Consider the following 22,200-nt stretch of genomic DNA (forward strand, 5'->3'; position numbering starts at 1 on the left):
TGGTAACAACAAATATTACATTATTTGCCTAGCAGCAGCATGTTAACATTTTAGCAGTTTTGTATGACATTAAAAGTAGACCTACATTTTGTCTATGTGCAGCCTCATAGGACCTTGATCATGGCTGTGAACTGTCATGTTGCATCATTTTCAGCTGTTGTATGAGTTTATGCACAAGAATCTGAAGGTGAGCGAAAGGTGACCACACTCACTGTGGTTAACTTGATGTGTCATAACCTCTGGATTATCCAGGTCTTCTTTGTTGAATATTAATTCAGTTTATTAGTCCCTTCTCTGTTTTCTTTGCTTCCTGTTTTATTTTGAAGTTTTTCCTTGTTTAGTTTGACTTCCTGTGCTGTCTTCCTTGTTGATTGTGTGCCCCGCCTCAATGTGTTGCACCTGTGCCTCGTTTGTCTCACCTGTGTTTGATTGTCCCTGACTCCCTAATGTATCCTTGTTTGTGTCATGATGTTCAGTGCTTTCTGTTGCTCTAGTATTCATTTCTGTTCCATGTTGTTTTTCTTTCAGTTTGAGTTTGCCTTTTTGATTAATTTGACTCATTTAATTAATTTTTTAAAACTACTCCAAATTGAATAAATGTTCAATAGAAAGTCACTGGATAAGCCAATGGTCATGATATGATGTCCCAAAAGATAAAATGGCTTCAATATCTGAATTCTCTGGCTGCCATATTTAGAGATGATGCATATCGAGCTACTGTAAGAAAGGTACAGTGGGTCATGAGGGTCAAAATATATCATGTGACTAAAACAGATCTAACAATAAACAGACATTCAAGGAAGACATACTTTTTACATTTACATTCCGCTTGTATATCGTTAGCAGTGGATGCTTCTCCATCAGTCTGTTTTAATGTACTGTTCTTGATGACTAACTCCCAATATTTGCTTTAAGGGAGTCGATGGGAACACATATAAATGCACATTTTCTTTTCAGCAAAAACGTATGGTTATATTTAGGGATACATGTTAATGGAAACCTGACGAACAATCCAGCTGGGGGACCCGTGCACTTATGCTGAATCCTTAAGTTGCAACCCACATTTTTGAGCTTATGTCGGTTGTGGTTGTGTGTCTGGCAGCACACTGTCCATGGAGAGCCGAGAGGAGCTGTTGAATGCGAAATCAAACTACACCAGTATAAACAGTACAGTAGACACATCTGCGACTCACTAAAATTGGCCTCACAACCCACAGTTTGAGAGACATGTACATAGGTTTTTGTGTATGTGAAGGGTCTGGAAAGTTGAAGAGGCCCAGGTCTGCAGTGGAAGTTCAACAATAAACAATGCGTCTAAAGCACCTTGACAGATCAAGGCAGCACTGCCACATCATTTCACAGTCACATAAACACCTGACAAAAGTCTGACGTTTCCTACTCCTCTTTTTTATTTCAGGTTCAAACTATGGGCAAAAGCTAACAGTGGAATTGACCACACTCAAAGAAATGAAACTCAGGTGTTGTTTGCATTAAATGGTTATTTCAACTGAAATGATTGAATAATTCTGTGTTTTAGATTCAAATGAAGCATGTACTTTATCGTTTATTGTAATTAACAAACAATAATGAGCATCATTTATGTAAGCAGGTTAATTAAGATGTACATCAGGCCTAGGAGGGCGTCTCCCACAGGTACTTGCACATGCTCAGTAAGAACAAGGCTGAAGGCAGCATGTTCTGGACTTGTACATGTGGCTGTCCTGCCACATGTCTCGGATTTCTTCGTAATCCACGGCCATCCATCAATATCCAGGTAAGTTAATGACTAATTTAAAAATGACAAACTAAAATATGCTTGTTTTATACCAGTTGATGAGTATTTTTGACTTTGGACTGATGGTATAGGCTATGGTAATGTGAAAAACATCAATATTTTGCTAGCTTGACTCCATTTTAGCTTTCCACTTGCTCATCTAAAATTAGTGACCTAATTAACCATTATTGTGTTGTTTAGCTTATTTACTTTTAATCATTAACTTTTGACCTTACTGTCATCTGCATTTGTGTAGGTTTTGTACATTTTTAAAAAGGAAGGAACTTGAAAGCTGTGCACAACTGTGAATTTCAGATTTGCAGAGCGTGTTGGTTGATGAATGACCAATAAACTCTTTTCATGTCTGTTTTTCTTTGGGTTATGAATTTGGAGATGCAAACAATGTTCTGAAACTCTATCTACAAGGTACCAATTACTGAAGCATTACAAATTAAAACATTCCACGCACATGTATTTAAATTTCACAAATTAAACTTTCACTTGACTCTTGCAACTGCTCAAGTTTTGCACTTCCACTTCCCTTCCAGTAGCAAACATTTACAAATTATTAAAACAAATTATCTGCCGATGAGGTGGAGTGGCTCAGTGGTTAAGACCCTACCTTGTGTACCAAAGACATCATGGTTGCAAGTTCGATTCCACCCCTGGCTAATTGTACTTGATTCCATTGTAAGTCGCTTTGGATAAAAGCTAAATGACATGTAATGTAATGAGGATGGTTAAATAATAAATATTCCTATACTTTTTAATGGCATGTTGACATTTTGTCTTAAATCATGTCAATTGAGCTGCCTAGGGTTTGGAATGGTAGACAAAACATCAAGACAACACTTTGGGGTTTATATTCATATTTTGATGTGACATTTAATATTGTTATGCATTTGAAACTTCAACATTTTTCTTTATATCGTTCTTCCACATTTAGGATCTTGTTCCTGGTGCAAAGAGAGAAATGGAGGATATGATGATAGGAGTCTACGTCATTCGGCATGAGGGAGCAGCGGACACTGATCCACCTGAGGATGTTGGTACCATTATAGAGGACGTTGAAGTGCTTCAGGGTCTCAGGTATTTTTGCGAATGGGTGTGCACTCCTGTTTGGCCTGATCTACAGCTTAAATCTAAGCTATACAAAAGACCTACGATACACTTTTGAGTTTGTCCAAAAAGTAACAGATTGTCTGCATAGGTGCAGGTCTTGAAAAGCCAACTGCACAAGTAAGTTTACTGCACAAGGCAAGTCTGAGATGTTCGCTGCTTTTTGATTCGCATGGTGTGATTACAGCAGCTATATGTGATTGTTTTCTAAATAATTGTATCGATAATATTGTTCTGTTCCAGCAATGGCTGTTAAAGCCTGTTCGGGCATAACCCTGCCTTGTTTTTCTGCCTTATGTTGTCACAAGTTCTGTCCTTTAGAGTTATCTGCTTGCTTTTTTCTTTTCTTTGAATTTAATGTCATAATGACCAAGCACCAAGTTTCAATTTTGGCATTTTTACTTGAAGACACCATGATTATATTATACTTGGTTTTGCTTTTTATTGAATGGTGTATCTTTGGAGGGCCACTGATTTTAACACTGTTTCATTACAGTGTTAGAAAAAACATTCAGAAAACATGATGGCCATACGACTGACTGACTGACGAAAATAGATCTGAGTTTGGGCTTTCAGAAATGTGTAATTTTCTGAAATTTAATTTTAAAATAAAGGCAGGTGAAAGGACTTTTTCTGTATAGGACTCAAATTAATGCAACATTAAAAAGACCAAAACATTTTTATTAAAATAAACACAATTTAATTAAATTCAACTTGACAATGTTTACATTACATAACAATGTGTGAAATGATTTCATCATTACTGAGTTTAGCACATCTAAGATTATAGTGTTAAGTAAATCCAACTTAATTGTATGATGTAGAATATATTTAGATCTTTTAAGTCAAATATGCATAAAAGTAAATGGTAATAATTACATACATTGTCATTCTCCCATTTAATTAATTGTGTTTAGTGGGACCGGTTGACATAACTGAGTTAAGTAAATCTGATGTGCAGTTTCCCTTTTGCAAAGACACATAAAACATATTTTGGTTAAGGTCATTTATTTGGTGCTTGTCCATATGAAGACTGACAGAATGTGTGGTTCTACTGACCTCTGTTGGTTAGTTATTAAGGATATTTGAAGAACTATTCATGGCCACTAGAGGTCGCCTGAGTAGCATGACATTCGAAAGACTGCATTCATTCATTCATTCATTCTCATCAAGATGACTGAAAAATCCACACACATGATCTTGATATTTCTCTATTACAAATGTTGATGGTAAACGATAAACTATGAAGCCATTTAACAAAGAAACCATTTCATTTCATCGTTTGTCTCATCCACATTCTGTCCTTGTGAGTTTTAAGGTGCAACAGTTAATATTATTTTTATCATAAAGCACATGTTTAGTTAATGTAATGATGTTTTATTTTGAAAATAAAAGCTCACAGAGAAATGTTTACATACAGAATTGTCACCAAGGGCTTTTGGCTGTATTGTCATTACAGTTTATATTCATCCAGCACTTATTACCCTCCTTTGGTTTCAAACAAGGTTTAACAGTCAAGTAGCTTATATGGAAACGTGAGGATCGTTGAAACAGATTGTTTGACAATTATTGCAATATTTTCTGACAAATAAAATGTATCCTTGGCTGTTAAATGCTACTGTACCACACATTTGACATTGAACTTATATATTTGATATATATATGTGTATATGTATGTGTGAAATTGTGTCCTCTACATAAATAATAAATTCAATACAACACATTTACATTTTCTTCATTAACAGAGTAGTAATTAACATATAAATAATAAAAAACAAGACTATTTGTGGTAAAGCTGTTAATAACCAACACACAAAGTAATACTATGATTAAAAAAGTGCTGAGCTAAAGCTATAAAACACATTAACAAAAAGATTAGAACATTTTTATATATATATATATACACACACATATATAGCTGTATATCTATATCTCTGCACACAATCAGTGATATAAAACTGGTTTGCAGGGACCTCAGTGCTCCTGGCATGTTGTTGTGTATCAAATAGCAACAGACACTAACATCAGCACCTTTCCATTTTCTTCTGTGGGCATTGATTGATGGAAAAATCTGGAATCTCCAGTAATTATCATTTATTTCTCATCAAGTGGGGGATTTATAGTTAGAGTTGGTAAAGTTGATTACATTGGTCATATGCAGAAGCTTACACTGGGGAAATCTGGTCGCTGATTGTTCACTGATGGAGGACTGAAGAGATGTTTTCAGGTGGAGTGAGAGACTGAGTTGACTTGGGTGCCGGTGCTGGTGCCTGCTGCCGCTGAAGCAGTGGCTGGTGGGTAAAAATGGACATCAACAGCAACCGTAGTGAGACCCAAGGAGAGGTGGTGAGACAGGAGCAGGGGAGGGTTGCCATGTGAGATGCTGAGGCTGTGGTGGAGCGGTGCTGCACATTGCTCTGGACTTTGTAGGGTCAACGAGGTGTGCAGGCCCTCTTCACGCCTCGATGGTGGAGAGGGGGAAGGGGAACAGGAAGGTAAGGACAACGGAGGAGGCAAAGGATCCTGACACAGGCTGTGGTTGTCCCCTCTGTTACTGGTCCAGTCCTCAGCACACTGCAGCTGGATGTTGGGCTGGGACATAGTACAGCCCGTCTCCTCCTCCAGAGAAGGATCAATCTGAAATATTTAAGAATACACTTCTTATATATCTATATTCATAGTGCATTGAACTTCCTGTTGGAGGAAAATTTGAGATTAGGCTTGTGCAGCAACTAGGTTAATCCCCTTAGATTCCAGACACTGGTGGTGGTGATGGTTGGCGTTGATTAGAAGGATGAAGACTGATGGATGTGATCTGAACTGGGCAATGATGAGGACAACAATTCCACCAGCACAAATGGACTAAAGCAGAAAGAAGTATGACATCAATTAAAAGCAGATGTGGCCTCAGCTGAACTCATCTATAACTATTAGCACATAAGCAACACTTGTACTACATCTGTATCATCTGTTTTTGGCAGGAATTAAGACACAAACCTTGAGTTGTCTAAAATGACACTTGCTGACCAGTACTTTATGCATATTTGGCTGCCGGTTTACACTAAATTGATTGAGGGGAAAACATATTCTTTCCTCACTCTCTTTCTGCAACCTGCAGATGTTTCCACATGTGTGTGTTTGTCATCAAACCTTTGTGTCTAGAATGGACTCATGATAAGTCTCCACAGAGACTGAGTGCTTGTCCAGAGTCAGTTGTGTATCCTCGTGAAGATCCGCAGCTGCGGGCTCCATCTGCACTGTGACCAGACTGGGCCCTGGAGGTCGGGCTCGGGTGTCCGACGTGTAAGGACTCTGCTCAATCACAGCCACGCAGTCGTCATCTTCAAAAGCTCTGTGCAAGGAACACGATGCTCGGATTTAATGTCTCGTTTACATATTGAGCTGAAATGATCAATTGCAAGGCCAGCGTATTGCTGCCTAGTAACAGTGTATTCACCTGTTTTCATACGTACGTCCGGCAGCTCTGCGGTCAGGGTTTCGTGCGGGTACACCCACATTTCTCTGAGCTGTTGGGGGACGCGTAATTAGGCTTTGAAGAAATTGTTACGAACTGATTTGCTCTGAATATGCTCAGAATTTAAAATAAGTGTCATGATATTTGATGTGCGGGAACTGCAAAGGGTTTTCTGACCTGCTCGGTTTGTGGGTACAGGTTGATTTTTCTGGACCACGGAATAGAACATAACAGTGATGAAGATGAAGGCCAAGGATACGCCCACTCCCACAACAATAGGGATGTCATGTTTCTCCACCATGGGCAGCCATGACGGCTGGGTCACTCTGGAGTGTACAGGACAAGCAGAAGTGACATCTTGCTACACGGTTTTTGCATTAATGGTGCATTGTGCATAAAGGCCCAGGTCATACTTTCTGCATACATCTGCAGTATAGGGTCAGCGTTATGTACTTATTGTAAATGTAAATGGCATTAATTTCTGCAGGGGTACATGCAAACCCAAAATGGACAACCGTGAGCACACCACAAGTTTGATTCCTGATGCAACAACTGCACATTGTCCCTGTAGCACAACACTTTACAGTCTGATTGACTTCCTGTTTTTCAATAAACCAGCCCCGACTATTTCCTGTAAGCTGTCAGCAAAGGATGCAGAGAGAAAGTTGCAAAGACAAACCATACATCACACAGCAATGCTTTAATCCCTCTTTCATTGAAGGCCACGTTGAATCACTCAGGGCTAACTAAGTTTTAATCACCTTCCACTATCTTACAAAGGCTAAGTTTTTCAATGACCCACACTTACGATAAGAGGTTGTGTACCTGCATGCTGAAAGACACAGTGAGGGTTAGTGACATTTGGGGGGGCAGGGGCGAAAATTAAAAGGGCACCAGTGGGGCAGGCACCACTAGTATATAATTTCCCACATTCTCACACACCTGTGTATACATATACACTTAAAAATGCGAAATGCAAGGCTATTCATGCTTCTGTAAGTTTAATGTCTGCTTCCTAAATTGCACACACCGAACCTTTTAAATGCATTAGTAGCATGAAATACCCATTGTTCCGTTTACTTTTTATTTGACCTACCTGGGATCATTGCTGGTCATCGGTGACTGGGATGTGTTCCTCTTCAGCCACTCTGAAAGCTCAGTGTCATTGGTTGATTTGGCTGATTGAGCTGGGTCACCCTGCTGGGTCCCATTTAGTTGTACCGGCTCAGACTGGTTCAACTGTGGGACGACATCGAACTCAGGGGCCAGTGTCATCAGATTGGAGATCTCGCCATGTGTGTCGAGGGTTGAGATTGAGGGCTGTAGTGGTTGCACTGAAGATAGCTGAGGTTGGGTTCGAGGAAGTGCGGGAATGTCTGAAGTGGGTTTGGTTGTTAAGGGCTGACTGTGACCATGGGACGGCTGAGACGTGGCAACTGAAGTTGGACGTTGTTGGGGGGGCAGCTGAGGCTGGGTTGTTGGCGGCTCGAGACGGAACTTGGGTAAAAATCTTGAAATAAACAATTCTTGAGAATGAGTGTGAGGATTTTTCGATTGGGTCGGTGAAGGCTGTGGATGGTGTGGGTTTTCCATCTTGGTTTGAGAAAAGAGTGTTGAGGTTGGCTTGTGGTAAAATTGACTTTCAGTGACAGGATCTGTGATGGTTGGTGGTCCACGATGTGAAATGAAACGCGGTGCACCAATCCGCCGTAGCTGTGCGGCGTGGGGGTCTACTGACCGGGTGTCTGGGAGTAACTGCGGTGGCAAAATAGGGTGAGCGATCTGTGTGAGTAGCGGCTGAGTTGGACTACTGGTTGATTCTGGTGACATCTCAGCAACTGCTCCTCTTGAAAATGTGGGGACTGTGGACGCTCCAAGGGTTGTAGCGTCACAGGCTGATGATGTGCCTGAAGTAGTAATAAAAGACTTACAAGTGGTTTGTCAAATAAAATCATACTGTAACATTATCTCGCACCAGTAGACGTGGTTGTTTATTTGTTAAGCTGAATCAGTTGCATTTTTACAGTTTAACTTTGTTGCCTCTTCAAAATGAATTTGTTAGTTATTACAAATATTATGACTTAAGTTATTACATTTCAGGACTTGCTGAAAAGTACATACATGTGGCTTCCTTGTGCTGTGACTGCACATGATGTTGCTCAGCAAAGGAATCACTGGAAACTGGTACGTCTCCGTCATTGTTGGCGCTCTAGGGAAAAAAAATATATCTTAGATACAAAATGGAAAGATTTGGCATTAACATAAATGAACTACTGTGAAGCAGTGTTATACATGAGCATGTTACAGATCATTACTACTAAAACAACTGACTTTAAAGATCACACACAAACAAGAAACATTCACAGCTTCTGAAACACAAAATGTACGGATTTTGGAGCAAAATAACACCCACCAGTGCAGATTTATTTATTTTTTTACCTAGGCTGAAGGATACAGAATATTGTCGTAATGATTAATAATCATGTACGACATTATTAGGTTGTAATGTATAAATGTGTAAAAATGCTGTTGCAGCTAATTTCAACTACTTTTAATACAATTATTCAGTCCAGGATGCACCTACAGGCTGATACAGGTGATGGCAATATTATTTTTTTCCCTTATCTTTGATTTCATTTTTGTAATTTGGATGTGTGAATTAATGTTTTTTTTTTTAAAGTTTACAAAGACAGAAACACAGATTTTATCATCACAATGATCATAGTTGACATACTTACTGTATGTGTTTGATTCTTCCACATAACAAAATTAGTTTACAAAGTACAGCATTTCTCTCTGAAATGTCTTAAAGTAGAACATTCTACACAAGTCTCTCAGAAGTGCTTCTAAGTAGTACTTGGTATAGAATAGTATCGGCACTGAGGTATTTGGGTTAATATATAGTATCTCTCCATCACTGACGTCACCACACGAGCCACAGTGAAAACAACATGTTAACTCACAGCAGTCAAAACCAGGCTTATCTGCTTTCCTCTATCAGCTGGATGATTTTCATCTTAGGGCAAAAGACAAAATAAAAGACAAACCAAAAGAAGAGGTGAGCGCCTGTAGAACAGTTGCACAACTAATTGTCTGTGTACAAACCTATTTTCCTCAGAACACATTGAATATACATGTGATAAAACAGTTTTTTATCAACTTTAACTAACCTAGTTTGCCATGTGTACATGTGCATGGTAGTGCACATCAGAATATCCATATTTTAATAGGAGATTGAGCCCACAGTATATGTGATTATTCAATGTAACTTCATACTGTAATACAGGACATTAAGAATGTAATGTTCTGTCTACAGCAGCCAGAAGGCATTGAACCCTTTCTAATTCACGAATGAACAGCGAATTATTGTCAGAATACCTGTGACCGTGAGGATGACGCGTCTCTGATGTCGTCCTGCTCGGTTCTCAGCGGTGCAGTAATATTCTCCTGCATCAGCCCACTGTACACTCAGTATATGTAGAGCTCCATTTTCTGCACAACAGTGAAACAGAAACGTTTTAAGCTTTTTCAACTGTTTGTATTTGCTGATGAAAATAATCCCTAATGGCGCCACTACAGCCGCTCACCATCAACGTGCCTGTTGACACCGACAGGAGACTGTGTCTCTGCTTTGTCTCTGCTCCAGGTGTATGTGATAGGAAGAATCCCCACAGCTGTGCACGGTAGGACCACCGATGTCCCGATCCGGCAGCTCACCTGACCCATGAAGGTCACTATGATGGGGCTCACTGGGAAAAAAAGCACAAGAGAAACATTTTTGCAGTCATATTCTGCGTTTTAGGATGTTCAGGTGTCATTTTACAACACAAAGATTCCCAAAAAGTTATCTTTTTAATATTTGTATTGGTTAGAAAAGTGTACTTTTGTTGAGGATTGAGGAAATTGGTGGTGAATTAAAACTGTGCTTTGTTTTAATAATGGTGAAAAACGTTACCAGTGACTCTTAGCGTAACTTTGTCATGACTTTGGCCCAGCGGGTTTGAGGCCGCGCACACGTACACGCCCTCATCATAGCTCCTGGCCGACTGGATGTGAAGAGTGGTATTTCTCAGTCTGTACAGAAAATTGTAAAGTTAATTCTGCCAAGGACACTAAACTAGTCAATGCACCTGTTGCACATGAACTTACCCCAGAGCAACCTTGCCTCCAGTTTGCTTGGAGTGGCCTCTCTTGATCCAGCTCATGGAGGGTAAAGGATGACCTGCAGACACCTGACACTCCAGCATCACCCGAGCACCCACAGGCACCGTCAGCAGCTGGGGCCACACTTTCACTGATGGAGGGGCTGAATTGAAGAAAATATTGAAGGAAATTCACTCTCAGTGGCCACAAGAAATCATAATTAGGCCAGAAGGTCATACCCAGGACTGTTACTGTTGCTCGTCTAGAGGTGAGAAACCTCTTCAGGTGGATGTTGGAGGCTCTGCAGAAGTAGCTCCCACTGTCAAACTCTTGGATACTGCAGAGAGAACAACGACATCAATGGGGAAACATTCACCAGCCAAAAAAACTGTCTCTGGTCCCCACACGCTGCATAAAAATACATACAGTACGATGCACACGCACCTGAAGAAGTAGAGGTCTCCACTCGGCAGTGGAGTTACATGTGCTGTAGATGTGAGAGGCTGGTTGTTTTTGAACCAGGTGACCTGGGCTGCTGGTCTGCTGTGTGGAGGTCTGCAGGTGACTGTCACATTCTCACCTCTCTTTACTGTCAGGTTCATGGGCTGCTGTGCAAAACTCCAGTCCATTTCTGGAAACACAATATGTGTCATACTGTGTGTGTGTATACAGTGTAGCAGCTCCCAAAAATGTTTCCTTATTAATTGCACTTTAGTTTGTCTTATTTCCTCTTCCATCTGTCTCTGAGCCAGAGATGATGAATGTTTCTTTGATATTGAAATGGACACAAAGAGATGTATAAATCAGTAATGGATTAAATTATTAAAGCAGTTTATAAAATAATTCAAATGTAAGTCAAAATGTTTATATTTACAAATCTATTTGATTAAATAAATTGTCCAAAGCTGAAACTATACATTTCCTAAATTTCTAAATTATTTTGGGAAAAAATGCAATGAAATCTGTGGTTGATGTTAAACACATTACCAGCCACTAGTAGAAAGGCTGGTTGGGACTTGATTGTTTCTTTCTGGTTCGATGCTTCGCAGTGATACAAGCCCTCGTCCTCTTTGGCCACATTCCTGAAGAATAATATCAGCAAGTATGACTCATAAAAACATTTTGAACGGATCCAAACAGCTTCTGAGTTATGGTGGTAAAAACAGATACAGGTTAAAGTACATGCAACCGGAACTGCCACACGTGACGTGATCTGGGATATGTTAGCACTTGTTTACCCTGTAACGTAAATTTTTATTTATAATATTCTGTAGTGACTTATTAATGTTTAACTGTGGTGATATATTTACACATAGATCAATTAAAAAATATAAAGGATGATAAAACCAGCTCGTATTCAGCTTTACATAATGAACTGATAGCAACAAATACCATCTTTGCATTCGGCAAAATTGCAATAATTACCCTCAATTTGATTCAATTTGTGAGACCAAACTTGAGCTTTATCTTGCAGAAGAATTTACAACACAGGTCCCAAACTCGCGGCCTGCCTCCAATATCAAGTCATAATGAAGTATTTCTGTATGTTTAATCATTAGATTCACACTGCATCATGAATACGTTTTTATTGTAAAGCAACACACTTTAATTTTGAAATTCGGGCAAATATATCGTCACAGAGTTAGTTATTACAATGCCATGATACAGCATTGTTATGTTGTTTTTTTCCCATCATCTTCATCGTTCTTTTGGATTTTTTTACTCAACTGAGTCACATGCCAAGATATGAAATAAACTGGCGCCATATTCAAAGCGTTCTAACCTGAAAAAAACATAAAAGTACATAAAGATATATTTGAGGTGTACATACAACAGCATGTCCGGTGTTGCAGTTTCACTCTGACATGTGCTCTGTCCATAATGAACCATAAACTCAGCGCATCTCGATTCATCGTTATTATAACAATTCAAATTTGCTAACAAAAAAAAGAAAGAAGGTGATTAATATTCGTCTTGTCTGGTGCAGTGTCAGACCTGAATGTGAGCAGCTGTCCATTGTTCTGCAGGCTGAACGGGGCTGAACAGTCTGTCAGGTGGCAGCCGTTTTTGAACCAGTGCACCATGGGAACGGGGAAGCCATGAGCGGTACAGTGCATGGAGACCTCTGTTCCCATGGCGACGGTGATGTTGTCAGGGCCCTGGATGATCTGCAGTCGTCTGGGAATGCCTGCAGGACAAATGGACAATCAGAGGATCGATACGTTAGTGTGCAATGTACACGCCAAAGAGTCGTTTTTGTGATATAAAGCATCAGTAATCTTTTTTAAGTTTTTAAGATTTTAAGTTTTATAGACTCAAATGACGGAAAGTCAATCATACACTATTTGGATAATAAATATAGTATATTTTTGGGTTTTGTTGGCATTGCCTTTGCCAAAATGTTGGTTGCAAATGAAGTTTTTTACAGTATATACATATTGAATAATATGTAAAATGGCAGGTGTATGAGTGAAAGAAAGCATGAACAAATGATTTATGTATATGTGCCCACCTTGCACTGTTAGTGTAGCTGGTTTGCTCTTGGTGCTGATGTTCAGTAAAGGATTGTGAGTGACACAAATGTATATGCCGTCGTCCTCTAATGTGACATTGAAAAGACGCAAAGTGCCGGACGTTTTCTTGTGGTTTCCACCTCCAAACTCACCCTAAACCAGTGAACACAACGAAACATTACAATAAATAACAAATATGAACATTTTGCATGGGTTTGTTTGGCTTTAGTTTACATGATGATGTCACTATTTAACCGGTGACATCATGAGACACGTATGAAATAAACACCGCATAACCCCAATGTCAAATGTCCGTCCCTGCGCACCTGAATCTGTCGACCTCTTGTGACCTCCTCTCCATCTTTGAGCCATGAGATGCTCGCAGGAGGTGAACTTTCCCCAGACACACACTGGAAGAAAACTCCTTCTCCTTCCCTGACTGTTTGGTTCTGGGGACTAAAGAAAACATTGTCCATACCTGGAACACACAGACAGACACGGATCAGATAAGTGTGCAGTTAAGTGGCATTTAGTAAACCTGAGCGTAGACCATATCGTGGCTGGACTAACTTGCAGCCTGAAGACCATGGACTTACCCAGTTGGGATGAAACTGCCAAGCTGGACAGGAGGAGAAGGCAGAGGTGGGAAGTCATCTGTGGGAGCATCCAGATGGAGACACAGGAACACGTGCATCCTACTTCAACGCTCCCTATAGGAAACACGAGCTTCATTCATGCTGTCGACGGTCACAAAAACAGGGTTTAGAGAGGGTAAGAGAAGTGTTGTTGTGTGCACCGAAGTTACAGTAGTAAGTATTGAGCTCCACGTGGTTGATTTAAAGCTGCAGTATGTGACTTTTGCAGATTTTTTTTGTTAGTATTCTTCCTCTGTTTGAACAGAGTTGTAACATTATTTGTATGCTGCATCCGTCGAGCAACACTATTGGCGCTTTTTCGCGACACAGTTCCAGCACGTCTCGACTCGGCACGTTTTGATTGTTTGTGCTTTTCCATTAGCGATAGTACCTGGTCACCTGACATTTTATTTTTGCTCTGGCGAGGTTCCAAGCGAGCTGAGCCAATACTAAACGTGGCGTCGACAGACTGCTGGCCACTGATTGGTCAGTGTGGCTGAACTGGAAGACAGAGAAATCAGACCGAGCCCTGCCGAAGTGCAGATCGGTTAAAAAGACTTAACAATCCTGAAATCCCATGGTAAATCTCCATCATTTACCAAGGAAATGTCTAAAATCATAACTTTTAACAGAGGAGTCTGGTATATTTAGTGACAGATTTCTGCCATATTTCAGTCCAGTGACTGTGTGTCAGACGGAGTCTGTGCTCCGGTCATGCAGGATTTTGACTTTACAGTTTTTGAATTTTAATTTCCTCACTTCTGTGTCTGAGAGAACTGCATGTGCAACAAACTAATAATGTTATAATAATGTTTTTGGTGATATACATATACATGGAAATAGATAAGTTTTTTTTTTATTGTGTTTAATGTATACATTACATTCCACTGACTTTTAATGTACACGATGGGAAAAGATGTTGAAATGTTGATCTTTTTTCCCGTACTGTACCTTTACTGCACTCTACAGTCATTTAGACACAACAAACAACAGCGAAGCTGTCCCTTTGCATACGTTCACTTTTCATCCATGTCCTGCAAATGTATTCAGCAGATGAATTTATTATTTATTTATTATTCTCTCTGTGTCTCTCTAGCTCTAAATGACACCTCCCTTTGCTTTTTTTTTTTGGTCGTGAGTCTGTGGCACTGCAGCGAGCTCAGCTTTGTCCTCTTTAGTCCCTTGAATCCTTGAATAACTAACTGATCCACTTTATAAAGCTCACACTGTGACCCTCCACTCAATGGAAGTGACATGAAAAGAGGCTGCGGAGCTTTGTACTGTGAAGATCAGTTATCGGTCCCTGCATGGACGGCTACCCGTCTGATTATATGGGCTTTCATGATCCCTCAGTATGGCCATTTAAGGACTGATCCTCTGTTGTTTGCATGTGCAACACATTCAGTGTGTACACTGTTGCATTTGCACGAGTAAAGTAGTAAATGTGTGAGAGGACGATGATCGGAAACATGGCAAAGATATGATTTGTAAATATTGGGTTAAATGTGGAATTTGTATATGTTTGTTGTAAGGATGAAGTTGTAAAGCACATTTACCGCCAAAATATTGCAAAAGACAGTGTTGGAGCGCAGTGTGTGACGTGTTGTGCTAGTTCTCTATGTAACTGCTCTTCTGCCAATAAACTTCTGACTTGATTAAAGTTATAGTGTCAATGCTGGAGAAATCAAATATACAAGTTGCATGTTAATCTTGAAGGACATTCTGGTCACACACACGGGAAATAACATGCTTGGATGAGCCAAGTACTGACCCACTGCTTTAACAGACATTGTTGTTTTCTTTTTCTTGAGCTTTAAGGCTTTTACTGATTGACGCTGAATAAACGACAAGCCGATGCAAAATATTAAAACATTCATTGACATTCGCCCTCTATATTTACACCGAGAGCAACACAGTTATGCAAATAAATGATACAAAGTTGAGGAAAAAAAGAGGAAACAGGTGGAGTCGCTGTCTGATGAGTTGTGATGAGCTAAACAAAAAAGGAAAACTTTTTTTATTTATTTGGATGTAAGAAAATAATGTCTTTCTTCTAATGTTCCTCTTTGCCTCTTTAATTTGTTTTCAAATATTTATTATTTGCACTAGCACAGGGTGTAACAACTTGGTCATTACACTGTATTAAGTAAGTTTTAAGTGCTTAAACACAGCCTGTTTCATATAAAAGAGGGAACAATGCATAAATAATACTACTTAGGTCTTCGAAAATCCCGTGCACTACTAAATTAGGTAGGGATTAAATCAGATTAATACACAACGTGAACTGAACTGAAAGAGAACACATTAGTCATGAACTAAGAGCATCAATGAATTGCTTGATCATTTGAGGAGAGTTAATGGCTAGTCATACCAACATAATAGTAAGAGCATGTGGGTGTATTTGTTTGACTCACACCAGACCGTTTACACTGGTTAGCATGTCATTAATATGGTTTGGCAGCCACACTTTTAATACTTTGTCTCTAATTAAATTCAGCGGTGAGTCAGTGCCTCTCATCATGTGGCACTAATGTACGTACTCAAAATATTTTTAATTGCTCTCTCTCTGTCTGTTTCTGCTGCTTATCCTGGTGAACATCCACACAACAGCACAGATTCAAAAACAATGTATTTACTTCTGAGAACTTTGTGTTTGATTTCAACAGACGTTCATGAGATAAATGCAAATTCAGTTTATTTTCAGTGGTTCCTCTGCAGCACACTGTGTGGTTTGGCTGAGTGAGGGCTGAATTTGCATTTGATTGAAAATGGGGGGGAAAAAACAAAACATGGACAGCTACAAAGAACACAACACACATACATGTGTTTTAAAAGAAACATACAATGCAAAATGGATCTAGGTCTTGTCAGGAGCAAACCATAAAGCGCTTATTTATCAAAACATCGCTGACAATATTGATACTTACTTTATTTCAAGGTTGGTTTCTGTGCTGGTTTGCGATCGTGTGGAGTCGGTCTCCGTCTCCCAGCTGTCACCTCGACAGAAGCTGCTTCTCTGATGTATTTGCTGAGCTGGATGCAAGGAAACAGAGAACAACGAGCAGCAGCCACTTATATGAACTGCCCCCAACAAACACATGCGCACACACACACACACACACACACACAGGTTTGTGTAGCTATTCTTCTTTGGACACTGCATGGACTTCCACTCATTTGGAGTGCCTAAATAAAGTATTATCCATATCCTTAACCATTCAACCAGTCAATATCTAACCCTGACCTTCACCTAAGCACTTCACCTAAGCATTTAAGTTAACTAGGTTAGTTGGTTACCTAGGTTACCAAATAAATGAAGCATTAAGTTGTACAAATAAATCAAAACACTGAGTGATGCAATTGAGGCAGAGCAAGTCACACACAAATATTGCGTCATTGACTTCACTATAGCTTGAGTAACGAAACGTGCGGACACGTGCGTGACACAATGTTGCAAAAGCCGAAAAGTGATTCGATTTTCCCAACGTTCTGATGATGTATCAGGAGGAATGATGTGTAACTGTGTAACGAGGCTTTGCAGAAAGTCAGCAAGAAAGTATCTACCTGGCAGAGTTGGAAAGAAATGAATGAATTTGGTAGATTTATTTGTGTACTTTGTAAATTTGAAATGTGAGTATATTGAGGCACTGTACTTTGCTACATTTTTAATCACATCCTACTACTGAGTAAAAAATGTTGGCCTGACTGAGAAAGTTAAATCATTTGTGACCCATTTGGACTAATACATTATGTGTTTACATGTGCACTTTAATTTGTAAAAGTTTTCCTTTAATTAAACACAATTTTGTTAGAATTTCCTTTTTGCACTGCACAAGAAAGAACCCCAACTTTGTTATTAAAGTAAGTAACTTTTACTCGGAGTACATTTTAAACAAGCTACTTTTTTTACTTGGGTTGACGATAAAAGTACTGGTGAATGTGGGGCCCCATGGTTTCATGTAGTGAGTGGTTAGCATTCTTGCCTTGCGGCAACATTTTTTCTCAAACAAGCAATATGGGGATTAGGTAAATTGGTCAATCTAAATTGACCATAGGTGTGAGAGTGGATTGTGGAATGGCTGTTTGTCCCTATATGGCCCTGTGATGGACTGGCGATCTGTCCAGTGTGTACCCTGCCTATTGACCTATGTCAGCTGAGATTGGCATGGTTCCCCCCGCGACCCTCCTGTGGAGGATAAAGTGGTAGAAAAAGGATGGATGGATGGTTGAATGCGGCACTGGAAATCACCAATGGCATAATGTTATAATGCTGAAGAAAAGTTCAAGGTTTCATCAAAGTCCACACCGTTAAACTGAGATTAATCTGGACAATAGTGGAATGTATTAGGGCCAAGATATACTTCATCTTTTTGGCACATCATCACCACATTATGATTAGCATCAGGACTTGAGAAAGAAACTGAGTCTGTTGACAAGAAAGAATCACACAGATTTGACTGGTACTGCTCGACTGCAAGGCTACTGCTGGTTACATCTACGTTCTGTTGCTATTTAGCAATAATAATAATAATAATAGTAATAATACTACATTTAATTAAATAATGATCTCATAATATTACAGCTTTTTTCTCGAAAGAGAATTCAGTTTGGCCCTGATACTTCTAGGAAAGTTTGTCCTTTATAATAATAAAAGTGTTTGCTTGACAACCTGTGTCAGAAACAGAAGTTGGGCGTGAGAAATTAAGAGGAAAAAACCATTTGCTTGGCAGTGGACCTGCTCTTCTGTAAAGGTGAAGGAAAAAAATGTTACCACACCCAAGAAATTCCAGCATGTCTTTCATTAGAGCGCTAAATGAATTATTGCTGACCAACAATCTGCCCATGTGTTTACTCTGTTTCCATGGTCACTCACTAAGGCTCACAGGCCCACTGAAACTATCACGTGTCACCACGCCCTTATCAACGTCTTCTTCTTTTTTCAAAGAGGTGAATGAGAAAGTGTTTATGAAGCTTCTGTCTTGTGTTTAAATAGCCGTCTCTACCATGGTGATCATACACACACACACACATAGGCACAGAGGTGAGCACACACTGTATTGACTTCCATTTATCTGCACAGCCTCAACAAAGCATAGTTAAGGTAAGGGACCTTAACTATAACATGTTAATACCCAACCTTAATTATCAAATCAAAAGAAATTAGCTTCTGCCTCAGTAGGACCAGGTTTTGGTCCTCTTGAGAACTACGGGTCCTGACAAGGTCAGTGTTTGTGCTTGAAAATTTCCTGAAGTGGTAACAACTACAAGAGCTCACATGCTCCCAAAAGTAAATGTTTACCTACACTTGCATCACCTGTATTTGTTGGATGTGTTGCCCACCTTGCCTCACCTTTTCCTCAGAAGTGACGCAACACACACAATGACTCCCAGATTTGTGAATGTAACTGGAAACTGTTGTTTCCTGTGGCAGGTGAGTCACTGTCTTTGTGGGACAAGAGGCCATTGTATCAGGTTGTCCAAAATATAAGGTTATAGGACAAATATTCATTGTGTAAATGTGTTCTCAGAGGAAGACACAAAGGAATGGTTCACACTTTGAATTAGTGTTTATGTTGTCAATGCACAAAGAGTGGACTCAGGGTGACACCTTTACTGTAAAGGTAATTAAGACCTCATAATCTCAACAGCTGACACCATGTCATTGACATATGGTGCCTGTCTTTTCAGAAGGGTAGAAATGAAACCTGTGGCATTACTGTGGTTCTGTAGATCATTGTGGGTCAACGGTGGGCTACACCTATGAGCTGCCCAAGCAGGAAACACAAACGTTGTCCCCACGGACCATGACTCTGCTCAGGAGTCTACAACTGGGTAGACAAAATGGGCGATCGCCTGGAACCTGGGGGGTGGAGTGGCTCAGTGGTTAAGACCCTACCTTGTGAACCAAAGACATCATGGTCGCAAGTTCGATTCCACCCCTGGCTAATTGTACTTGGTTCCATTGTAAGTCGCTTTGGATAAAAGTGTCTGCTAAATGACATGTAATGTAATGTAATGTAACCTGGAGCTGAGAAGGGCCCCAGTGATAAGATTTATACTTTAGCTTTAGAGTTGGCTGTTTCGCAACGACAATTCTGTGATAAACCTTTTAGATTGAGGAGAAGAGAAGAGAAACCCAATAGTTCACACAGTGAACAAGCACTAGGCATCAGTGGAGAGAAAAAAAAACCCTTTCAACAAGAGGAAATCTCTGACAGAACCAGACTCAAAGATGTCTCGACCGTTTGGGGTGACAGGAAAAATGGGGGACAGAGGAGAGAAGGAGGAAAGAGGGAGGTGAAGAGAGAGACCAGGAGCATATACTGTATAACAGTTGCACTAAGTTATAGGTTTAGACAGGACAGTTCTAAATCAGTTATGACATGTTTATGGTACTACAATATAATTAACCCACGCAGTGGCATAGCTAGATAGTTGAAAATAAAGGATACTGATATCAGTTTTAATCATAGCATAATCATGATCACACTACTACTACAACTGCTAATGATAATAATAATAATAATAGTCCTGCAACTGAGAGAGAGAGAGAGAGAGAGAGAGAGGAGGAAGGAAATACACAAGCTATGGAGAGAAAGAAGGTTAATGACATGTAATAAAGTCATATTTATATCCTGAGTGTGAGGGAGTGAGTGGGAGTGCACCACAGCAGTTCTAGGTCTACACCAGTATAACTAGCAGGTGGTTCATGTTCCCCTGAGTATATGTTGTGCTTTCTAATATCCTATAAGAAGGATGTCTAGGGCTAAATGTATAGGCCCTGAGACACTGAGCCCTGTGGAACTCCATAATTAACTTTTGAGTACAATGAGGCATAATCACTGACATGAACAAACTGGAATCTATGAGATAGGTATGAATCAAACCAGCAGAGGGCACTAAATCCCAGCATGCAGCACTAAGATCTAACAGGACCATTATAGAGACTAGACATTTATCTGAGGCCAAGAGAAGGTTGGTGGTAACTTTAACTAATGATGACTAATGATATATGATATTGATAATAATAATAATGATAACAACAATAATAATGATAGTAATAATAATAATAATAACACATTTAATTTAAAAGCGCCTTTTTGGTCACTCAGTGACACTTTACAAACACAATGAATTAAAATCAAACAATTAGATAAAACCAAAAAACACATAAAATCAACACAATAAAATAGGGAGGTGACAGTAAAAGCAGGGTGGTTAGGGGGAGTAGGCGGTCCGGAACAGGTGAGTTTTGAGTCTTGATTTGCAAATGATCCATGCAAAAAAATTTAAATTAGACAGAGAAACTAAACTTTCACCACAGTTTCAAAGTCTTAATCTATTGCATATGCCACAAACACAACTGTCCCTGTTTCAAAGTAAAAGCACTCATCTGTTTCAGTTCCCCAAATTCCTTTTCAATGAGACTTTTATTGGCGTGCAGCTTCATACTTAAAGTCGTAAAAAAAACACAACAGTCACTCCCTGTGCAAACAACAGTGAGTAAAAAACACACTCCAAAAAATAATGTCATTGTCCTTAGTTTGAAAGTTAGGTGTTGACACAGACACTGATGCACATATTCAAATATATGCTATATTGCATTCAACCTTTTAAGATTAATTTAACTTGTTAGACTTTATGACATTCTGAATCTTTGTTTGAGGAAATGTTCTCTATGACCCCGGGAGATTTTAACTGACCACAACCTGCTGTAGAGAGTCAAATAAAAGACAAAGATACATTTAAGGGTGTCATTGAGGGTTAGTTTGGTTTGATGTAGGGTCCTTGAGGTCCCTCTTGTTTGGCACTCCATGATTTTCAACCTGATAATGTGATCACAATGAAATTATAAATTAAATTCACTTCCATCATACTGAAAATTTAGTCCCAGTCTGCAATGACTCCAGCCAATCAGTGAGCAGGACAAGGTGACAGTGTCTCAAATCCTAACAAGAACACAAAAGGGCTGCATCTGTACAGCTCACCTGGTAGCTCACTGACGGTGTGGAGGCCCTCTAGTGTGATCTGGATTTGAGTCCAGCTTGAGTCCTTTTCTGTTTCTCTAATGCCCCCCTGTCATTAATGCCCCCTCAAATGATAAACACTACAAAAAACAAAAACAAAAGACTTCTTTTAGAAAGTGACCGAGATCACAAACAGGACTGTCATGGAACCTATTTTAAGCCTTTTCTCATGCAGGACGTTTGTTTTTGTGATGAGACAGATCAATCAGTGGCTCCTCCTTGTAAAAGATTGTGTAGTATGTGTAATACTCGCAGTGTGAGTGGATCAATCCTGCTGCAGCCTGGACTGAAAAAAAAACAAAAAAGTGGCACCCACCACCTCCATTGTCTTGCCTGCTTTTTTAACATTGTAACGGTGGGCAGTGAGGATTGCCCAGCTACTGTGAAACCTGCTGCTGATCTATGAGACAAGTATCCTAGTGTTAGGAAGCTGCACACAACCAGGCCTCACTGCTGCGAGATGGGGGGCGGGGCTTGACCTAAATTCCAGCCTGTCACAAAGACGCCATAAAAG

The 22,200-nt window shown here is 39.7% G+C and overlaps 1 protein-coding gene across 3 annotated transcripts; it reads right to left on the reverse strand.

The window, feature by feature from the left end:
• Window positions 1-4,803: 4,803 nt before the first annotated feature.
• Window positions 4,804-16,648, reverse strand: LOC122769232 (peroxidasin homolog). Of its 3 annotated transcripts, XM_044025613.1 has the most exons (13): window positions 16,587-16,648; window positions 13,621-13,761; window positions 13,351-13,502; window positions 13,024-13,177; window positions 12,507-12,699; window positions 11,499-11,593; window positions 10,956-11,142; window positions 10,751-10,848; window positions 10,518-10,674; window positions 10,324-10,442; window positions 9,956-10,117; window positions 9,747-9,860; window positions 8,505-8,577 (listed from the first exon to the last, which is right to left on the reverse strand). In XM_044025613.1, the coding sequence occupies exons 2-13, from the start codon at window positions 13,754-13,756 to the stop codon at window positions 8,564-8,566; spliced, it is 1,581 nt and encodes a 526-aa protein (XP_043881548.1). In that variant the 5' UTR covers window positions 13,757-13,761; window positions 16,587-16,648; the 3' UTR covers window positions 8,505-8,563. The 3 variants fall into 3 exon arrangements, with proteins under 3 accessions (XP_043881547.1, XP_043881548.1, XP_043881549.1); XM_044025614.1 differs by lacking the exon at window positions 16,587-16,648 and having other exon boundaries at window positions 13,621-13,799; XM_044025612.1 differs by lacking the exons at window positions 10,324-10,442; window positions 10,518-10,674; window positions 10,751-10,848; ... (5 more) ...; window positions 13,621-13,761; window positions 16,587-16,648 and adding exons at window positions 4,804-5,530; window positions 6,044-6,245; window positions 6,351-6,420; window positions 6,546-6,694; window positions 7,465-8,275 and having other exon boundaries at window positions 8,490-8,577; window positions 9,956-10,022.
• Between the last annotated feature and the right edge of the window lie 5,552 nt (window positions 16,649-22,200).

This window comes from Solea senegalensis, linkage group LG5, assembly GCF_019176455.1.
Source record: "Solea senegalensis isolate Sse05_10M linkage group LG5, IFAPA_SoseM_1, whole genome shotgun sequence".
In the NCBI taxonomy this organism is placed as follows: Eukaryota; Metazoa; Chordata; class Actinopteri; order Pleuronectiformes; family Soleidae; genus Solea; species Solea senegalensis.

Bases quoted from the DNA above. Each gene is read 5' to 3' on its own strand.
- LOC122769232 (XM_044025612.1), bottom strand. From the start codon at position 9,821: ATGCAGGAGAATATTACTGCACCGCTGAGAACCGAGCAGGACGACATC. The intron at 6,695-7,464 runs GTAGGTCAAATA...TGTACACTCCAG, and splicing joins ATGACCAGCAATGATCCCAG to AGTGACCCAGCCGTCATGGC. The intron at 6,421-6,545 runs GTCAGAAAACCC...GTCCCCCAACAG, and splicing joins TGTACCCACAAACCGAGCAG to CTCAGAGAAATGTGGGTGTA.